General features: G+C 41.6%; 1 protein-coding gene across 5 annotated transcripts in view; it reads right to left on the minus strand.

Moving 5' to 3' along the window:
* The window catches only part of LRBA (LPS responsive beige-like anchor protein), a 766,998-nt gene extending 745,417 nt beyond the window's left edge, over positions 1-21,581 (minus strand). For 4 of the 5 annotated variants that reach the window (XM_028848811.2, XM_028848807.2, XM_078002319.1 and 1 more), the window contains exons 1-2: positions 21,056-21,581; positions 20,288-20,717 (exon numbers count right to left, since the gene is read on the minus strand). In XM_028848811.2, coding sequence (XP_028704644.1) covers positions 20,288-20,503 — 216 coding nt within the window. In that variant the 5' untranslated portion in view covers positions 20,504-20,717; positions 21,056-21,581. The remainder of the gene's footprint in view (positions 1-20,287; positions 20,718-21,055) is intronic. The other variant, XM_028848808.2, reaches the window with a different exon arrangement.
* Positions 21,582-22,961: the final 1,380 nt, after the last annotated feature.

The following is a 22,961-nucleotide window of genomic DNA, read 5'->3' on the forward strand; positions in this document are numbered from 1 at the left end:
TCTGAAATAGAATATAGACAAATCTGACAAAATCTGTCAATCTGGTAAGATGGTTAAAATAAAGGGAAGGAAGTAGACTGCTATCCCAACTGTTTCCAAACCAATCACTGAAATCTCCAATATATAAACCAAAGCCATCGTGCTAATTTTTATCATTCCATAAAGGGTAGCAAACGTACCATAAAAACAAAACAGAGATCTACTCATGTTGAGGTGACTGAAAACAAAGATTTTTACAGGCCTTTTTACTTGACGCAGGATGCCAAGGAAGCTTCTAACTGCAGAATAGAATACAGATCCCAAGGAAAAGCAGCAGCCCAAGGGGCAAGGAACTAAGAGGTAAAGCAGTAAAGAAAATGATACTTGTGCGATAGGTGAAAGGACAGAGAGGGAATCTGTGGAAATTTCCACCTTCTGCTAAAGAACAAAAAAAAAAAAAATCATAGGATATTCCATTTGACCAACAATATACCCTGTGGGGCCAGGGAGTAGAGAAGCTAGCTGAAAACAGGCTCATTAGAGTCAAAATGTGACACGTCTCAGGCAAAATCATTCTTAAAATTTTGTTCCATATCATGTCTTCAGATTTACATAAGAAGGGTTTTCCTCATCCATAACCAACTAATTGGCATTTCCAGCTAGAAATAAGAACTTAAATTACATAGTGGTCCCAATAGAATGTAACAGACTTTGATTTGCAATTAAGAATATTTTACTCCTACTCCAGTAATGACAAGAGCAAAACAAAAATACATCAAGTCTTTCTCAAAGCCAATACAATAAGTATAGAAGAAATTGTGCTAATGCCTTAAAGGTTACTGAAAAGGTATTTTTGTGCTAATGCCTTAAAGGTTACTGAAAAGGTACTTAGAGAAGTATGCATATAAATATCTACCAGAAAGGATAAAAATACCAATCAGTAAGTTCATTCAGGCCAGGTGTGGTGGCTCACCTGCAATCCCAGCACGTTGGGAGACCGAGGCGGGCAGATCATTTAGGTCAGTCAGGAGCTCGAGAACAGCTGGGCCAACATGGCAAAACCCCATCTCTACTAAAAATACAAAAATTAGCCAGGTGTGGTGGTAGGCACCTATAATCCCAGCTACTCAGCAGGCTGAGGCAGGAGAATCGCTTGACCCTGGGAGACAGAGGTGGCCGTGAGCTGAGATCGCACCACTGCACTCCAGCCTGGGTAACAGAGTGAGTCTCTATATCCAAAAAAAAAAACAGGCTAGGTGAAAAAACAGGCCAGGTGCGGTGGCTCACACCTGTTATCCCAGCACTTTGAGAGGCTGAGGCAGGCAGATCACCTGAGGTCAGGAGCTGGAGACCAGCTTGGCCAACATGGGAAAACGCCGCCTCTACTAAAATTACAAAAAATAGCCGGGCATCCTGGTGAGCGCCTATGATATCAGCTACCCAGGAGGCTGAGGCAGGAGAATCGCTTGAACCCAGGAGGCGGAGGTTGCAGTGAGCGGAGATCACACAGCTTCACTCCAGCCTGGGTGACAGGGTGAGACTCTGTCTCAAAAAAAAAAAAAAGTTCATTCACCTTGTTGAAAACTCTTCCTATAATATCAAACCCAAATCAGCATCCATCATCGTAGATTATTAGACGTCTATCTCAAATACACAAGAAAAAAATAATAAAATCAAACCCTATGTATAAACCCATGGTGACCTCAGGCAATTTTAAATCCAAAATTATTTGAAGGGATAAAGAGTCAAATTGCCAGTGCCCTCAGAACAGTACAGGACACACTGGATCCCATTATTGAGCATGGTACTACTACATTCAACACACCATGGATATTATTTCATCAATTTCATATAAACTTTGGCAGCAGACTTTAAGTTCCTAGAAAATTGTTCCCCATAGTTTTGTAACCTTAATTAAAGTATAATAATTACAAGAAACAAATCACAGAGAGGGAAAGAAAACAAACATATAGAGGCCATGATGTCATTAGTTTAAATGACATATGAAAAAAATGCAAGAATGTTGATAATGATTAAAGCTGGTTGATGAGTTCATAGGTGTTCTTTTATGCTTTTGTGCATGTCTAAAATTTTCTATGAAAAACTGAGTATCAATTTTTTTTTTTTTGAGATGCAGGCTCACTCTGTCACCAAGCTGAAATGCAGTGGCGCAATCTCAGCTCAATGCAATCTCTGCCTCCGTGTTCAAGCTATTATCTTGCCTCAGCCTCCCCAGTAGCTGGGACGACAGCCGCGCAACACCACCCCCAACTAATTTTTGTATTTTTAGTAGAGACGGCGTTTCCCCATGTTGTCCAGCATGGTCTCGATCTCTTGACCTTGAGATCCACCCACCTTGGCCTCCCAAAGTGCTGGGATTACCGGCGTGAGCCACCATGCCCGGCCATCAAATTTTATGAACAGTATATCAAACTCACCAAAATGAGTTTTTATTGGCTATTTATAAATTGTGGGGGGAGGGGGACATGGTAATTAGCATTAACTAAGTGCCTATAAAGTGTTTGTTTTGTTTTTGTTTTTGAGACAGAGTCTCGCTCTGTCACCCAGGCTGGAGTACAATGGCACAATCTCTGATTACTGGAACCTCTGCCTCCGAGGTTCAAGCAATTCTCCTGCCTCAGTCTCCCAAGTAGCTAGGACTACAGGCAAGCACCACCATGCCCGCCTCACTAATTTTTGTATTGTTAGTAGAGATGGGGTTTCGTCATGTTGGCCAGACTGGTCTCAAACTCCTGACCTCAAGTGATCTGCCCTCCATGGCCTCCCAAAGAGCCAAAATTACAGGTGCGAGCCACAGCCCCCAGGTAGGTGTTCCGATATATAAGAACTCTATGGCCAGGCATGGTGGCTCACACCTGTAATTCCAGCACTTTGGGAAGCCAAGGCGGGCAAATCACAAGGTCAGATGTTCGAGACTAGCCCGGCCAATATGGTGAAACCCCACCTCTACTAAAAATACAAAAAGTAGCTGGGCATGATGGCACACGCCTGTAGTGCCAGCTACTCGGGAGGCTGAGGTGAGAGACTCGCTTGAACCCGGAAGGCAGAGGTTGCGGTGAGCCGAGATCGTGCCACTGCACTCCAGCCTGGGCAACAGAGCAAGATTCCATCTCCAAAAAAAGAGCTCTATGAGATAGAATCAGCCCAATTTTACATAAAAGAAAATTAAAAATCAAGAGAGTAAATTTAATCTTCCTCAAGATCATATAGGAGCTGAACTGAGACCCACAGCCAAAGAAAGAAAAAAGGAAATATAAAAGGAAGACAATGACTGGCAAAGGAGAAAAAAAAAAAAACCTTTTTGGCACTAATATACAAAAGAAAAAATTAGAGAAATAAGCCAGGCATGCATGGTGGCTCATGCCTGTAATCACAGAACTTTGGAAGGCTAAGGTGGCATGATGGCTTAAGGCCAGAAGTTCCAGACTAGCCTGGGCAACATAGCAAGACCCCTATCTCTATGAAAAAAAAATTTTTAATTAGAATTTAATTTTTTTTAAATTAGAGAAATACAATTTCCAGAAAATATCACAAGGTAAAAGATTCTTATACAAGTATGCAATATCAAATATTAAAGCAAAAAAAAGAAAAAATAGAACTGTATTTAAAAACCTACACTGTAAGGGTGGAAATCTTGGGGACTGGAATCCAGAGGAGAAATCCCATTTCAGCTATGATGTCAAACCAGTTGTGTGTGAGTATGTGTATGTATATATTTACATATATATATATAAATTCACACATACACATCCATATCAAAACTTCCCTAAACCTGAATTTAACATACAATTTAAAATAAATTAAGAAAACGCTCTAAAAAGTGTCATTACGTACTTAACGTGGTATTCTATATTTTTCATCCAAAAGAATTTAGCATATAATCCTTATATTTGAAGTTCACTGTACAAATACATTACTCCAACATTCCAGTGTTAAGGCAAGCATCTAAAAGTAATAATTTGCTGGGTATGGTGACTCCTGCCTGTAATCCCAGCACTTAAGGAGACCAAAGTGAGAGGACTGCTTGAGGCCAGGAGTGTCAGCCCAGCCTGAGCAACATAACGAAACCCTGTCTCTACAGAAAAAACAAAAGAACTAACCAGGTATGGTGGCATGTGCCTATAGTCCCAGCTGCTTGGGAGGCTGAGGTTGGAGGATCGCTTGAGCCCAGGAGGTTGATGCTGCAGTGAACCGTGCTCACAACACTGCACTCCAGCCTGGGTGACAGGGCAAGACCCTATCACATGGCCAGGCACAGTAGCTTACACCTGTAATATCAGCATTTTAGGAGGCTGAGGTGGGCAGATCACTTGAGGCCAGGAGTTTGAGACCAGCCTAGCCAACATGGCAAAACCCTGTCTCTTACTAAAATAAAAAAATTAGCCGGGCATGGTGGTGCACACCTGTAATCCTAGCTACTCAGGAGGCTGAGAGGCACAAGAATCGCTTGAACCAGGGAGGCACTGAATCCAGGACGGGGAGGTTGCAGTGAGCCGAGATCGTGCCACAGCACTCCAACCTGGGTGACAAAGTGAGGCTCTGTCTCAAAAAAAAATAAAAAGAAAGAAGAAGAAGAGGAAGAGGAAGAAGAGGAAGAGAAAGAAGAAGAAACAACAACACAATTAAACACCACTACAAACTTACTAGAATAACTAAAATTTAAAACACTGATAATACTAAGTGCTGACAAGAATGGAGAACAACTACAGCAACTACATTACTTGTAGAAATACAGCATGCTACAGTCACTTTGGAAAACAGTTTGACCATTGTTATAAAGTTAAATATACATTTACCATACCAAGCACACTCTTCAGTATTCACCCAGGAGAAAAGAAAACATGTCCACACAAAGGCCTATAGGCAAAGGTTTGGGGTAACTTACCCAAAGTAACTGGATAAACAAACTGTAGTTACATCCATAGAATAGAATACAACTCAGCAAAAATAAAAGAAACAAGCTACTTAATTATGCAACAACATAGAGCAATCTCAAATGCAATTTGCTAAGTACAAAAAGCTAGTCACAAAAGGCTACTTGCTACATGATTCCATTTTTATTCAACATTCTGGAAAAGACAAAATAACAGGGACAGAAATTAGATCAGTGGTTGCCATGGGATAGGGATGGGGAAGGCAGAAACGACTACAAAGGGGTAAAAGGGAACTTTTTGAGGTGGTGGAAATATCTTATATCCCAAATGTGATGGTGTAAGTTATATGACCATATACATCAATCTACACAACTCAAAAGGGTGAATTTTATTCTATGTAAATCATACCTTAATAAACCTGACTTTTAAGAAGATGACAAAGACGTAATCTCTGCCTTCAAGCTCATGATCTAGTAACAGAAATATATATAAACACATAATTTGAACTAGGTAAATGCTACAGTAAGTGATGAACAAAGTTCTGTGGTAGAATGGAGGAGGCACAAAGTGTCTTAGAGTGAGGCAAAGGATTCTCAGAGAAAATAACATGTAAGCTATGTCTTAAAAGTAACGAGGCCTGGCGCGGTGGCTCACGCCTATAATCACAGCAGTTTGGGAGGCCAAGGCAGGTACAATCACTGAGGTCAGGAGTTCGAGACCAGCCTGGCCAACATGGTGAAACCCAGTCTCTACTAAAAATACATAAATTAGCCGGACACGGTAGCGCGCGCCTGTAGTCCCAGCTACTCACGAAGCTGAGGCTAGAAAATTGCTTGAATTCAGGAGGTAGGGGTTGCAGTCAGCCAAGACTGCACCACTGCACTCCAGCCTAGGTGACAGAGCAAGACTCCATCTCAAAAAAAAAAAAAAAAAAAAAGGTAACGAGCATGACGATGACAGACCAAGAAGAAAGAAAAGTACCCAAGTAGAGAGAACAGTTTGAGAGAAAAACACAAGAGGTATGTAAAGGCAAGATTAGCCATGTGAGAGACAGTAAACAAAGTGTAGGATGAGTTAGAATCTCAGAGGTCATGCCATACATGATAAGATTTATGTTTTAGAAACGCAAGTATAAATATCATGTGAGAAAATATATGGAGGTAATACGAATGACTGGCAGAGAACAAGAACAGTTCTGAAGGGTGTTACAATAATCCTAGAAAGAGATACCTGGGGTCTGAATTAAGGTTCAATTAAAAGGCTATTTAGTGAAAGACTACTTGTGGGAATGAGGAAGAAAAAAAAGTCAAAGTTAATTGAAATTTCTGCAAAGAACAAATGACGTCAATAAGGTGAGAAACATAAAAGGAAATACAGATTTGTTTGATAATCCAGGTTGGGGGAGAATCATCTGGCTTCCATTTTCCATCTACTAACTCTCTTCCTTCTAGGCATGCCTTCCCTAACTAAAATTGGTATTTATTATGACTTATCTACTTGAACTATTTTATAAAATAACTATAAGAAGTGAAGGCAGCACAGCAAAACCTCAGCAAAGTTTTTACACTGTCTTAAAGACAGCAGAATAGTTACTCCAAAAGTAAAAATAAGGCCGGGCGCAGTAGCTCACACCTGTAATCCAGGCACTTTGGGAAGCCAAGGCAGGAGGACTGTTTGAGTCCAGGATATCAAGACCTTAGCCTGAGCAATATAGCAAGACTCCATCTCTACCGAAAAATGAAATTTTTAAAAAATTAAAAATAAGTTTGAAGGCCGGGCGCGGTGGCTCAAGCCTGTAATCCCAGCACTTTGGGAGGCCGAGACGGGCGGATCACGAGGTCAGGAGATCGAGACCATCCTGACTAACACGGTGAAACCCCGTCTCTGCTAAAAAATACAAAAACCTAGCCGGGCGAGGTGGCGGGCGTCTGTAGTCCCAGCTACTCGGGAGGCTGAGGCAGGAGAATGGCGTGAACCCGGGAGGTGGAGCTTGCAGTGAGCTGAGATCCGGCCACTGCACTCCAGTCTGGGCGACAAAGCGAGACTCTGTCTCAAAAAAAAAAAAAAAAATAAGTTTTAAAAAAGAAAACACTGGGCAGTTTGGCTAGAGCATAATTATCAGAACAGATAATTAGAATTCCTGGTTTTTCAAAAATTTGGATTGTAATAAAAGGAAATTTCAATGTTCTATTTCAATTTTCAGCAGCAAATAAATGTGTACATACAGGAACTTAAAGAATAAAACATAAATGAAAATAGGAGAGGAAAGAATAAATTTAAATACTGCATAAGCTTTCCAACTTAAGTAACAGGTTCCAAATTTGTCTTCAAAAATCAATTATGTGACGGCTGGGCAAGGTGGGCTCACATTTGTAACCCCAGCACTTTGGGAGGCCAAGGCAGGTGAATCATCTGAGGTCAGGAGTTCAAGACCAGCCTGACCAACATGATAAAACCCCATTGTATTAGTCTGCTTTCATGCTGTTGATAAAGACATACCCAAGACTAGGAAGAAAAAGAAGTTTAATTGGACTTACAGTTCCACATGGCTAGGGAGGCCTCAGAATCATGGCAGGAAGCAAAAGGCACTTCTTACATGGTGGTGGCAAGAGAAAATGAGGAAGATGCAAAAACAGAAACCCTGATAAAACCATCAGATCTCATGAGGCATATTCGTTACCACGAGAACAGTATGGGGGAAACCACCCCCATGATTCAAAGTATCTCCCACGGGGTCCCTCCCACAACACACAGGAATTATGGGAGTACAATTCAAGATGAGATTTGTGTGTGGACACAGCAAAACCATATCACCCATCTCTACTAAAAATACAAAAATTAGCCTGGCGTGGTGGCAGGCACCTATAATCCCAGCTACTCAGGAGGCTGAGGCAGGAGAATCGCCTGAACCTGGGAGGCAGAGGTTGCAGTGAGCCGAGATCATGCCACTGCACTCCAGCCTGGGCGACAGAGCAAGACTCTGTCTCAAAAAAAATAATAATTTTTAAAAATCAAGTATGTGAAATTTAGAATATATTGCCCCAAAGAAACAATATGACACTAAAGCATAGCTAAACAATACTAGGGTATTACACCAACCTGCTGAAGAACCAACCCCACCACCATCACCACCACCACCACTACCACTACTACTACCAAAGTACAGTGTTTAGGAGAACAGGGTGCTCTGAGGCTGCCTGAGGTGCAACATCTTTTGTGACCTTGACTGGGGTAATTAATTCTACAAGTCTAATATTCCTCACCTTTAAAATGGAGATGATAAAATCACCTGCTCCGCAAGAGTTACTATGAAAATTAAAAGAGGGAATCTAAAGCACTTAGCACAGTCATTCACCTAACATGTATTTATTAAGCACCTACTACATGTCAGGTATATTTTAGGACCCAAGGCCCTGGCAGTGAAACAGTAAACAAAAAAGTAAGTCCCTACTCTTATGGAGTGTGTATTCTAATATAAGAAAACATGCAATAAAAAAAAAAAATCTGATGGAGTTAATGCTATGAAAATAAAGCAGGATATAAGAAATGAAGAGTAACAAGGAGAAGGATACTATTTTGGTAGTAGGAAAAGGTTCCTAATAAGGCCACAAATTTTAACAAAGACCATAACAGAATGAAGAAGAGGGTCATACAGAGAACTGGGGGAAGAAATCAGATCCATTTCTGGCAATATGGTAGACTAGATGCCCAGGAAAATACTTGTGATTCAGAATTTTTTAAAATGTTGAATATTAAACAAAATCAAAATAGTATTTTTCATGAGTTGCTGAGCTGAAACAAAGAAAAAACAACAAAGCATTGGCGAGCACTGAAACGAGCCTCTCCCCTGGGAGCATCCATCAATCCCCAGTGGCTTAGAAGTCAGTTTAAGGGACCGGTGAGAAGGACATAAAGGTTGGAGCCTAAACAAGGTGGGAAATCTGAAAAGCAGCACTCAGTGGACGAACTGCAGAGGGGGGTAAACAACATGCTAAACAGAGATCACAGGTGGCATATTTGCCTTTCCCAGTCTCAGTGGAAGAGAAAAAATGAAGTCACCCTTCTCTCACTCGTTTAAGGACAAAATTCATACTACCTATGTGGTCTAGAAAAACTCAAACTAAAAATTCAGTTTCAAGAGATTCTGGGTTGGAAGAGGCTAGAGCATGACAGAAGCAAACACCAATCCAGTCAAGAGGAGTACACTAAACCCAAGCCTCCAGTGACACTCACAAATAAAAATCCATGGAAGATAATCTCACAATTAAAAAGAAATTCACAAAATAATGAAAAAACAAGCCCCCAAGAATCAGCAGAACAAGCCTTTCAGAAACAGAAGAAACAATAAGGAATATGAAAATAATCAGATATATAATACAAAAATGTTAATGTTTAAGGAAACAAAAGATATCAAAAATATGACTGAGGAAAAGAAACTGTAAAAAACATGAAACATTATAATTGCTTATTGACAGTCATACCATTATATTATAATTGCTTATTGATAGTCATATAATAATTAGATATTTGAGAGGAGATCATTCTAGGCAAAGGAAAAAATAAGTTCAAAGGCCCTAAGGTAAGAGTATGCCTGGCTTGTTTTAGGAAGTACAAACGGGCCATGGCATCCAGAGTTGATTAAACAAGGAAGAAAAGTGGGAAGAAATGAGGACGAAGAACTGGTACTTAGTAGGTCACAAAATACCTCAACAAATGTTAGCTATTATCACATAACTTCTGTTGGAAAATTTTGGATATTAGAAATAATAATGTCTTCTTTACCACTTCTGCATTAAATATAGAAGCCAGAGCAGAGCTACAGGGGATCTCAAGTAGGTTCAGAAGGAAATAAGAAAATATTCCTTTTCTATGAAGTGGGGAGAGTCTTCAGTAGAGGTCCCAGTGCAAAGGAAGACATCTGGGTCTTATGTGAGCAAGGTAGAAATGAAGTGATTCAGAAGATACACTTCTGGAAACAATAATGATCAACAACAACCAAAAAAAAAAAAAAATTGAGATGAAATTACCATTTCAAAGTAGCAGACATTTCAAACTTGGGCATTAATTGGTAACCAGGACATCCTCACAGTACTCAAAAATTTCACAATTCAAATTAACGTTTACATTCTATGACAATGAGAATTTAGCATAAATGAAACTCCCAAAGATATGCCAAACTTTTTAACTATTCGATTTAATTCTCAACTTTTTCTAAATATTTTCAAAAGACACTAACAAGCAGCAAAATAGTACTAATTTGATTTTTCTTTTCTTCCATATTCCTACCCTCAGACTAAGGCATTGTCTAACAAACCCATGAACAAAACACAAGTAATACAGGTTAAGAATAATATTCATAAGCCACAACTAGAGGTATGATGAATCCCTAAATATTAAAGAGTTAGTCATTCCATTTTTTCCCAATTAGAAAAATAACAGAAAATTGACTGGTGGATATCTTAAATACATAGAAACTACCATGCACCACGTGACACATGAAGAAATAGATGCAAAGAATCAAAGTATGCACTGTTAAATCAATGATAAAGTTATAAAATAATTCATTTTCTCAAAGCTTATCACTGTTAACAATGTTTGTAATTATCATAACCTAATACAATTCTTTAAAAATTTAGTTAAATTAGGTTCTAATAAAAGAACACAACTTATATTATCACACAGTATAACGTAGTACACACAAAATTCAAATTCAAACAACCTAAGTCCAAATGCCATCTTACTAACTATGGGACTTGAGCATCATTAATCACTCCAATCCTGTTTTCATGCTATAAATCAAGTTTAATAAAGTATGGCCCCATGGAGTTGTCACATGGAATAAATAAAACAAAGCCCTGTAAAACACATGTTTATCAGCAGACCCAGATATACACCCTGACTTACATCTAGGTTTCATTCTATTATAACCGGATCATAAAGCAAAGCATTAATTTCTTTTTTATTTTTATTTTATTTTATTTTATTTTACTTTAAATTCTGAGATACATGTGGCATTAATTTCAATCTTTCCTTCTGAAGCACCACTTAAATAACTTGATGTGACTGTTCATGCACAGTGCACTCAGCACTATAGAATAAAGTCAGTGTCTAACAATAAAAACTAGAAAGATACTTGTGCAATATGTTATACTCAATGTAGAACTTGGCTAAACTGAAAATTTTCTGAAATACTGTATGTAAATAAAGAAGCAGAGCAGTCCCTACAAATAGAAATGGCTCCTGAAATTTTTATGTCAAAAGTCATCTTGTCAATTTATGTGTAACATTCAAGGGACTACCAAATGGTCATCATTTGACTCACTCAAAACTACTTTGTTTCAAAAGTTCATCCCCACACAGATAAACATGTCAAAGATGGTACAATTCACTAAAAATAGTCAAGTTCTCTGCTCATACAAATGGGATTTCTATGCAGGTTACTCGTATTCAATCTAAATGACTAACAACTTACAAAGACTTAAGACGATCCTGCAAGAAAGATGCCTAAGGGGAAAAAAAAGAATTAAGATAAAGTAGTATTTTGTTTTAGGCTGTTTATTTTAAGTGTGTAGCTGTTAGAGGAAAAAAAAAACATGACTTCCTTTACATTATCCTAAAACATTCTACAATTCTTTTTCTTTATAATCCTTTTTGAGACAGAGTCACGCTCTGCTGCCCAGGCTGGAGTCCAGTGGCGAAATCTCGGCTTACTGCAACCTCCAGGATCTCCAGGGTTCAAGCGATTCCCATGCCTCAACCTCTGGAGTAGCTGAGATTACAGGCATGCGCCACCACACCCAGTTAATTTTTGTATTTTTAGTAGAGACGGGGTTTCACCATGTTGGCCAGGCTGGTCTCCGACTCCTAACCTCAAGTGATCCGCCCACCTCAGCCTCCCAAACTGCTAGGATTACAAGCGTGAGCCACTGCGCCTGGCCAGTCTATTAACTGTAAAAGCTATGAAAATTTTTTTTTTTTTCTTTTTTGAGATAGGGTCTCGGCCGAGCGCGGTGGCTCACACCTGTAATCCCAGCACTTTGGGAGGCCAAGGCGGGTGGATCACCTGAGGTCAGGAGTTCGGGACTGGCCTGACAGACATATAGAAACCCTGTCTCTACTTTAAAAATTACAAAATTAGCCGGGCGTGGTGGCGCATGACTGTAACCCCAGCTACTTGGGAGGCTGAGGCAGGAGAATCGCTTGAACCCAGGAGGCAGAGGTTGCAGTTAGCCGAGATCGCGCCATTGCACTCCAGCCTGGGCAACAAGAGCAAAACTCTGTCTCAAAAAAACAAAAAAAAAAAGGGAGATAGGGTCTTACTGTGTCGGCCAGGATAGAGTACAATGGCACAATCATAGTTCGCTACAGCCTCACACTCCTGGGCTCATGTGATCCTGCCACATCACCCTCTCGAGTGGGTAGGACTACTGGCACACACTACCATGTAGACCTGATTTTTTAATGTTTTTGTAGATATAGGATCTCACCATGTTGCCCTGGGTGGTCTTGAACTCCTGGCCTCAAGCAGTCCTCCCACCTGAGCCTCCCAAAGTGTTGGGATTATAGGCATGAGCTACCGCACCCAGCAGGAAAATTCACTTAATTACTAAAATTTTAAAATACCACCTCTACACATAAAATCCCCCATGAATAAATCTATATTTTGTTTTGGTAATGCCAGGTTGCTTTCTAAGACAACAATTGCTCATGTGCCTGTATGTATAAATACATGTAGGCATTTGGGAAAGAAGAAAAATGACTAATTTTCTCTTCCTACAATGTCTTCAGTGATCTACACTAGAACTCCATTATCTGAAATTAACTAAGGTATTCCTAGGCAGAAAAATCACTTGGTCAATTGTAGCCTAAGTCGGTCCTATATTTATTCAACGGCTATCACGTATTCATCACTTTGTTATACCTTAGACTTCCAGCAGATTATGAACTAACATAACCTAAAAAATCATCACTTTACAAATGCCTGCAAGTATTAGGTAAATATAACAAAAAATACTTTTCAATGTAGAACTGAGCTTGAGTTTGCAAAGAAAGAAAAAAAGGAAAATCCCCAAACCTAAAGTGAAGAAGAAACAGAAAAATAAGTATCTGAACTTCTATTACAACTGCTGAAGGGGCAAGAAAGAGGAAGCTAGTACTAGGGGGCTTGAATTTTATTTCGTTTTTAGAAACAAAAAAAAGTATTTACTCAAGATGGGGAAGTAGAGATAAAAATCTCTACATAAATATGGGATACCCTCAGTAAAAAAGTAGATTCTTCCTCTCCCCCACAAAACAACTTCCCTGGCACAGGAAGTTACAAATAACTAGTCTTTGGCTGGGCTGCTGATTTCCTTTTTTTTTTTTTTTTTTTTTTTTTTTTTTTTTAATTCAACAGAGATAGGGTCTCACTATGTTGCCCAGGCTGGTCTTGAACTCCTGGGCTCAAATAATCTTCCTGCCTCTGCCTCCCAAAGTCCTGGGATTACATGCATGAGCCACCGTGCCTGGTCACTGTTGATTATTTTTAAGTTTCCTCTGAGATAGTAAAATTCTGGGATGTTATTCACAGAGGTTTTGAAGTCCAAATTTACACTATTGGCATGAACAGCAAACCCCAGAGTGACAAATTTAAAACACCAAAAAAAAGAATTTCAGGTATAATATACCCCCTAAGGCTCCAGGCAAACTTAACCCATATGTTCTGGTAATAAACATTTCCTAAGCATATACTATGTGTCAAGTACCCTTTCTAGGGGCTAGGGATGCAATAAGCAAAACAGACAAAAATCTCTACTCTTATTAAACATAAACAGTAGTCCCTCTTGATCTACAGGGTATACATTGCAAGACCCCTAGTAGATACCTGAAACAACAGATAATACCAAACCCTATGTACACTATGTTTTTTTGTATACACACATACTTATGATAAAGTTTAATTTATAAATTAGGCACAGTAAGAGATTAACAACAATAACTGGTAATAAAATAGTACAGTTAGAACAATACACACAGTTCCCAACTTTTGACAGTTTGACTTACAATTTTGCAACTTTATGATGGTGTGAAAGCAATAAGCATTCAGCACAAACCTCAATTTAACAATGGAGTTACATCCCAATAAACTCATTGTAAGTTGAAAAGTCAAAACTATCATAAATCAACAAGTATTTTCAACTTACAATATTTTCAGCTTAACAATAAATGTAAGTGCATCAAGTCAAGGAGCATCTGTATAATTCACAATTACATGGATAGAAGATTTGTACATACTGCAAACCTTATCAACCTCAGCATATGATTTTTTTTTCCTTGTAAGTCAAGAACTTCCACCTATTCACTTAAAAAAAGCACTTTACAATGTCTCTGTGTCATATCCAAATTGCCAACATCACTACTCTTTTCCCAGACATTACTATGTAAAATAAGGGTTACTTAAACACTGCAATACCATGACAGTCAATCTGACAGTGGAGAGGGCTGCTACTAAGTGACTAAATGACAGGTAGCATATACATAGAGCATGGATATGCTGGACAAAGGGATGATTTGCATCCTAGGCAGGATGGAGCAGAATGCTTGAGATTTCATCACACTACTCAGAGCTACACACAATTTAAAACTTATGAACTGTCAGGGACTTCATGATGGCTGACTAGAGGCATCTCCTACTTGCCTCCTTCACTAGGAATAACCAAAATAGTGAGTGATCACACTTGGAATAGATAATCCAAGAAAGAACACTGGAATTCAATAAAAAAATGACAAGAAACACCTAAAGCAAGGAAGGGGAGGAAAGCAAGACAGCCAGCTCGGCTGGGAGTCGAGAGATGATCCCCACTGTGGGGAAAGAGTAAGTGAGAGACTCCCTGTGGTCCACATTCCCACTGTGGACTCCTGCAATTCTAGCCATTGGGGAGCCCCTAGGACCTCATGGAAACTAACATAGGGATCTGTCTGGAAATGGCGCAACAGCACTACTCCACTGAGGAAAATTGCACTGGGTCCCATAATCCCCCTAAGTCTTAAGCAGCTACAATAAGGCACCATTTTGACAACCCAGCCCACAACAGACTGAGCACTGTCCTGGGACCCAGCAGCTGGTGCACAGGCAGAAGAAAGAAACAGGCTGCCACCACCAGGACTGAGGCACAAGCTGGGCATGTGTCCCCCACTGCTGACCCCCAGTAGCAGCAGCACAGCACAGCCACTGATGCCCCTCACCCAATCATTCCAGGGCCTGGGAACCACCCTGTCCCTGCTTACCACAGTAGGTGTCTGCACATATCATTGGGGGGCCTGATGACACGCCAGCCCAGCTTCACCAGCTGGACATTTTTGTTTCAACCATATAAAAACTATTTTAAAATATTTTCAAGAATATGTGTGTGAAAAGGGATGCTTTATAAAAGGTGAATATAACAGATTGGCTCAACTAGGTCAGTATGGGAAATAAATAGTTTTTCTATTAATTCACAAACAGGAAAAAAAACTGATTTTCCAGTTCCCAAATGATTTCTCAGTTTAAAATAAATCAATTCAAAGGTCAACAAAACTGTATGCTTGCGGGAAGCTAAATTATCAAGTCTGTCACTTCTAGGAAACTATAAAGTGTTAAAATTTCACCAATTCACCCAAATTTATTTTAATTATCATTAACATCAATATATAACCAACAATATCTACTCATGACAGCTAGTAAAATCCCAGCTTGCTTTTTTACAAAAATTGATAACCTGATCCTAAAATTCACACGGAAATGCAAAGGGCCCAGAATAGCCAAAACTGTCTTGAAAAAGAAGAATAAAGAGGTCTTCTCTATTTTAAAACTCACCAGAAAGCTTCAGTAATCAAAAGGCAATTTGGTACTGGTTTTAGAATAGACATAGAGATAAACGGAAAAGAATTGAGTCCAGATAAATCCTTACATTTATGGTCAACTGATTTTTGACAAAAGTGCCAAGGTAATTCAACGGGAAAAGAACAGCCTTTCAACAATTGGCACTCCTGCCGGGCGCGGTGGCTCACGCCTGTAATCCCAGCACTTTGGGAGGCCGAGGCGGGCGGATCACCAAGTCAGGAGATTCAGACCATCCTGGCTAACACGGTGAAACCCCGTCTCTACTTAAAATACAAAAAATTAGCCGGGCATGGTGGTGCATGCCTGTAGTTCCAGCTACTGCGGAGGCTGAGACAGGAGAATCGCATGAACCCAGGAGGCAGAGCTTGCAGTGAGCCGAGATGGCGCCACTGCACTCCAGCCTGGGCGACAGAGCGAGACTCCGTCTCAAAAAATAATAATAAAATAAATAATTAAATAAATAAAAATTTTAAAGAGATGATTTAAAGTATACGGAAGATACATGTAACTTACATGCAAATACTATACCATTTTATATAAGAGACTGGAGCTTCTGAAAATTGTGGTATCCACTAGGGGTTCTGGAACCAATCCCCCACATATCAAGGGGCGACTGTAATTACTTAACAAAAAAAAATCTTGAAAGTATGTATTTGTCACCAGCCCATGGGGAACACTATTCTTGAATTAAGTAGCACTGAACACCTTTAAATACCTGATGGAAGCCTTAAACTCAGCAGCAATTTCCTGAAAACATGCCAACATATATTAATTATTCTGGGCCTAAAAGTCTGACAAATTACTTTAAAATACAGATGAAGACAAAAGAAAATGGTTTTAAACTGCAACAAGAAAAATGTACAAGTTGACCTGAAGTTTGAAACACTTGACTACATTGGTATACTGTTAATCAAAACTTATCCGCAAAACAGACTTGCAAAAGAAATTATAAACAGGGTAGTAAATTTCAAAGTAATTTATAACAGACTAAGGTCAAGCTACATTAGCAAAGTTGGGAGGTAGCACTTAAGAAAAAACTCTGGGCCAGGCACAGTGGCTCACACCTGTAATCCTAGCACTTTGGGAAGGCCAAGACAGGCAGATTACCTGAGGGCAGGAGTTCAAGACCAGCCCTGGCCAACATTGTGAAACCTCATTTCTACTAAAAATAACAAAAAAAGTAGCTGGGCATGGTGGTACGCGCCTGTAGATCCAGCTACTGGGGAGGCTGAGGCACAAGAACTGCTGGAATCCAAGCAGCGGAGGTTGCAGTGAGCTGAGATCGCACCACTGCACTCCAGCCTGGGTGACAGAGTGAGACTCCCTCTCAATTAAAAAGAAAAAACAAAAAAAGAAAGAAAAAACTCTGGAAAAGTTATATGGCTCTACCATGTACCATTTGGACACCTCTGGAGGAGAGGAACTTGTTCAATTTTAACAGTATAAACTTTATTGTTTAAGTAGCTAATATTTAGGCCAGGCACGGTGGCTTAAGCCTGTAATCCCAGCACTTCAGGAAGCTGAGCCGGTGGATCACCTAAGGTCAGGAGTTTGAGACCAGCCTGGCCAACATGGTGAAACCCCGTTTCTATCAAAAATACAAAAATTAGTCAGGCCTCGTGGTACACGCGTGTGGTGCCAGCTACGTAGGAGGCTGAGGCAGGAGAATCACTTGAACTGAGGAGGCAGAGGTTGCAGGGAGGCAAGGTTGTGCCACTGCACTGCAGCCTGGGCAACAGACTGTGACTGTCTCAAAGAAAAAAAAAAAGACTATCAACTAGGAAATATTTAGGTACAGCAGTACTAACAACACTGAGATGGACTAATTTACATAATCCCAAGACTTTGGTTCCATTTTTTTTTTTTTTTAGGGTGTTGCTCTGCATAATTGTAGCTCACTGTAGCCTCAAACTCCTGGGCTCAAGGGATCCTCGCACCTCAGCCTTCCAAGTAGCAGGGACTACAGGTATATGCCACCATGCCCAGCTAACTTATTATTTTTTTTTTTTTTTGTAGAGACAGGGTCTCACTATGGTGCCCAGGCTGGTCTCCAACTCTTGGCCTCAAGTGAACCTCCCAAAGTGCTGGGATTACAGGTATAAGCCACTGTGCGCAGCTGCTTCCAAAGATTTTCTTGAGTGGCCAAAACCCCAGATAATCCACAAAAGAGCATGAAAAGTATTTTAAGGGACAATGGAAGGGGAGAAACTACTACCTAATATTCTCAGCAACTTTCCCTGCCCTACCTGACAAGCGAATGATATTGAGAGGTAACTAACTGAACAGACTTTTCTCTCTCCTTCTATCCAGTCACCCACTATCCTGCAAATACACAGCAGCTTTGAAGGACTTAATCAATGACCTTAAAATCTATACCATGTCTACAGTTCCAGGAAGCATATAAGCAAACTACTGCTATAGAATTTGGATTTCCTTTAATGATAAAAATGCAAATGACTCACATTTGGTCATCCACTCCAACACAGCACATTCTAAAGAACAGGAGTTCCAATCCTCCTTGTGTGTCTTCACACACAAACACCTAATTATGGATTATATTACTACTACAGATTTCTGTTTCTCATTGAAGGCATATGAAGTTTTAAAAAAGAATAAAAAAATCAGAAAGGAAATGTTTCAAGTCTATTTTGAGGTAAAGCAATCAATTTACTATTTATTTTCTTCAGACTTACATATGAAAGCCCACACACATGCATACACACAAGATCCCCAAAATGTTGATAACTGTTGAAGCTGCACAATGGATACCTAAGTTCATTATACTATTCTATTTTTGCATACATTTGAACATTTCCATAACATGCAGTTTTTTTAAATATGTATGTGTGTGTCTATAGATGTTTATACGTAAACTCTCAATAAACTGACATAGAAATATCCAATTGTTCAAAGTTTTCATGCTCCAAAACTAAGTGAATATTTTTTTTTTTTTTTTTTTGAGACGGTCTCTCACTCTGCCACCCAGGCTGGAGTGCAGTGGCACAATCTCGGCTCACAGCAACCTCCACCTCCTGGGTTCAAGCAAGCGTGTCCAGCTAGTTTTTTTGTATTTTTAGTAGAGATGGAGTTTCACCATGTTAGCCAGGCCAGTCTCGAACTCCTAACCTCAAGTGATGTGTCCACCTTGGCTTCCTGCAGCGCTGGGATTACAGGAGTTGCACGCCCAGCCAGAATTTCATCTAGCTACTTTTTATTCTACAAGTTGTACTGCAGGTGACCAGACCATTAGTGAAGGTCTAGTGAAAGAAATAATTAACTGCCCCAGAATAAAACAAGCCTAACCTTGAAAAGAGGCAAACGGAAAGGTGCTAAACAGTTATTACAATTACTGCACGTTTATATTTGGTCCTGTTATCCTCTAACACAGGTGGGTAGGTAGAAAAGGGGGAAGTATTTTAGGGCCAGATTTCCTTTTGATTTTTTAAGTTGATGAGCAAGAGAGACTGGAATAAAGAAATCTAAAAAGTCTCCATTATAAATTATAACCAAGAGAGGCACAATGGCGCATGCCAGTAGTGCCAGCTACTTAGGAGACAGAGTGGGGAGAATCACCTGAACCCAGGAATTCAAGACTAGCCTAGGCAACATAGTGAGACCTCATCTCTAAATAAATAAATAAGTTAATGAATTAATTAAAGGTAGAATTGTATAATATATGAATTATACCTCATTTTAAAAACAATTTAAGCCATATACAGTGATGCATGCCTATAGTCACAGCTACTCAGAAGGCTGAGGCAGGAGAATAGCTTGAACCTAGGAGTTTGAGAACAACCTGGGCAACACACAGAGGCCTCATCCCCCTCCCACCCCCGCCCAAAAAAAGCATTCATAGCTCATCTTAGTGTAATCAGCAATTTCCAATGACTATGCTTTACTGCTAGACATGAATTTATAAAACACACAAAGATTATACTGTATCTGCTTCAATTCCTTTTTTCATATTGCCATTCAATTTTCACAAGATTACTTTAAATGTAATCCTAAATTCATCCCCAATTTAACTTTTGTTAGTCACATCTAAAAATAAAACTAGTCAAAATTAAAAATACTAACTTTGCAGCAAATTAATCTTGCATCAGTACTACAAACAAAAATTTTTAAACTTATTGTAGCAAAACATAACTTTGACTGAATCAAAGACATTAATTCTCAAGTCAAAAAAAGGTCACAAGAACTTACTTAAAGTGGTAAAGGGAAACGCAGACTTAGGCACACATGCCAAGAAAAAAAAAAAATAGAGATAACTCCTCCGCTAGAACCTCCCCTCAATACTTTCACAGCAACAATTATTTCCTTAGCACAAAAGTGATGTGTTCACTTCCACAAAACCTGGATCATCTAAGTTTGCACAATTCCCTTCAATCTAAAAAATAGATGAAATTGTTTCATTTAGGTTAGTAGAATTTTGTGGCCCTATACATGAAAAAAGTCACCATCAGTGTGAGTAAAGCACATGGCTCCAGCTTCAAGGTCTTGTTTCCCAACCCACTGAAAAGAGTATATGCTTATAAAATATTCATCGACTTACCAGGTTAAAGACAGTTTCTACAATGTCCCTATTGGATACTTCTCCAACTTCAACCAAACCGGTCAACACGGCAAATTTCATTCTGATGCCCCTGATGGGGAGCCCTGGTTTCAGAGACAATGCACCCCCTTCAGTAGGGGTTTCTTCTCTCCCTCCACCTCCCCCGTCATCACCTGTTGGTGGCGGGGAAGGGACACGATTGTCTTCGCTAGCCATTGCTAGCAAAAAGGACAACTCAGAGTCACCCTTGGACAGCAGTCGCTGCACTGGCAATGAGCACAACACACGCAATGCAAAACGAAAGGGTCTCTCTTCCAACTTGTGGAGAAACCCCAAAGCAGTTGATGTGGAAAGTCCTTGGCGTCGCCCTCCTCCTTTTGGAGAATATTTGTCCAATCTCTCTCCCCGAGGCTGACAACAACGCCAAACCCTATTGGAAGATTAAATATATGTTAAATAGGCTAGGTTTTGTTTTAAGGTTTTGAGGGGACAAGAGGGAAATAGTTATTGTCGGTCAAATAAGTTACTAAAGGCACCCCACTACTAGCCACCCGCTTCTCCCCGGCTCAAAGAGCTGGGTTCTGGGTGAAAGCAGGTCCAAGAGGCCCCGCACAGGCTCACTCCTCCCCCACTCTCGTGCAGGTTCTAGGCGCAGGGTAACCTCTCCTCACAGGTGCACCAGAAAGAGAAACTGTCGCGGAGAAAGGAGGGATCGGAGGAAAGAAGGGGGCCCACAAGCTATCACAGAGGTAGAAAGTTCCTCCTCACCCAGATACTCCGGACTCGTCCTCACCCCCCGCCCAGGAGCAGCGAGACGGAGGTGGCGGCGGAGATCCAGGGCAGGAAAAGGCGGGGGAAGGGGGCGGTGATTATTCTAAATGCTCGGCCCAGTGGGAGGAGTGAAGTACCTCTCTCAGGCACCTGAGATTCGACGGGAAGAGGCGGGGAGGTGTGTGTGGTGGCAGGAAGGGAGGGGAGCGGCCAGAGAAACCCGGCGGCGACCGCAGGGAGAGAAGGGAGGACAGAGAGGTCAGTGCACCTGGTCGCAGCCTCCAAGTTTCCCTAGTCCGCTCCCCGGGAGTCCGCGGCTGCACAGAACTCCATGGCTTCCTGGCCCGCCCCGCCCCTGCGCTCAGCCTTTGCAAAAGCAGCCGCTGCTGGCGCTACGCACGCCGCGGCTGAGGCTGCTGCGAGTGGTGAGGATGCTACTGCCACAGCTAGCCCCGCCACGGCTCGCGCGGCTTTCCTGTGCCCACTGAAGCTGCTCCCGGCCGCCATGACAGCGCCGAGGGCTGCCGGGCGCCGCGTGCGCGTGCGCGAGCGCGAGCGCGCGGGACGGGAGGGCGCGAAGGCGGAGGCAGCCGCGCGGCGGGGGCGCGGTGAGGGCGCGCGGACGGCCTAGGGGGCCCAGAGCCAGCGGGAGCGCTGGGCTCGGGCTTCCGGCTGCACTAGGCGCGAGGGCGCGCACCCAGTGGGAGCGCTGCTCTAGTAGCACACCGTGTGTTCGCGGCCCGGCTAGGAGAGACCCTTCCGTTCGAGGGCCTATACTTCCCCCCCTCCCACTCTCGGACCTCGGAAGGTGCTTCTGCAAGTCCTGAGGCGGGGGATTCTGGCGCTCCTGCTGTTGTTAAGTTACCGTTGGGTCCCTTGGCGCAGAGGGAACCCGCCCCGCGTTGCCAAGGTGTGTCATTGTACTTGGAGAAGAACACCTGAGGGACCTCTACGAGCCAGAGAGGTGACGGCGCTGGAGCCAGTGAGGCTGCTGTTCCTGCCCAATGGGAGCGAGGAGTCCCCACCCCTGGCTGCTTTCAGCTGCTGCCCGCCCGCCGTTCTCGGCGGAGACTCGGAGATTTCCACTGGGATGTCTCGGCAGCTGCCACCATTCGGGAAGGGAGGGGAGGGGACCGAGTCGACGAGGAACGGGAAAGATTCCTTGCTTTGCAGCTGCCGCCCCACCATACCTCTCCTACATTCATTCTAGGGAGAAGATTCCTGAGACAGCTGCTACAAACAGCGTGGAGACAGGGTTCATTGTGCCTGTAGATCTCCGAAGGGTTTTTTTCCTCTCGTGATTTTCCAATGTGAAGATTACGCTCGCGTCATTCTCAGAGTAGATCAAAAGATATATTAAGTAGTACAGATAGCTCTTCATACTCAGTGTCCCTTCTTTCCACCCGCTATTAACAGTAAAGCATTCTTCCTAGTGAGTGAAAAATAAATTTAGAGGAAGCTGGTTTTTCACCCACGTGTATCCTTTGAGGTCAGAGGGCCTTTTTAAAAATACTCCTAGCTCCTGAAATGAAAGTGAAGTAAAAAGTGGGATTAAACAAAGGAAGAATTCTGGAAAAGTTAGGAAAAAATTGTAGTGGTTTGAGAAAGTTGCCTGAAGAAAAAGTTATTTGAGATGGCCTTGAAAAGTGGACAGAAGCCAGGCGCGGTGACTCACGCTTGCAATCCCAGCACTTCGGGAGGCCGAGGCAGGTGGATCACCTGAGGTCAGGAGTTAGACCAGCCTGGCCAATATGGTGAAAACCCCCGTCTCTACTAAAAATACAAACATTAAGGCCGGGCACGGTGGCTCAAGCCTGTAATCCCAGCACTTTGGGAGGCCGAGACGGGCGGATCACGAGGTCAGGAGATCGAGACCATCCTGGCTAACACAGTGAAACCCCGT

This window comes from Macaca mulatta, chromosome 5 (assembly GCF_049350105.2).
Source record: "Macaca mulatta isolate MMU2019108-1 chromosome 5, T2T-MMU8v2.0, whole genome shotgun sequence".
NCBI lineage: Eukaryota > Metazoa > Chordata > Mammalia > Primates > Cercopithecidae > Macaca > Macaca mulatta.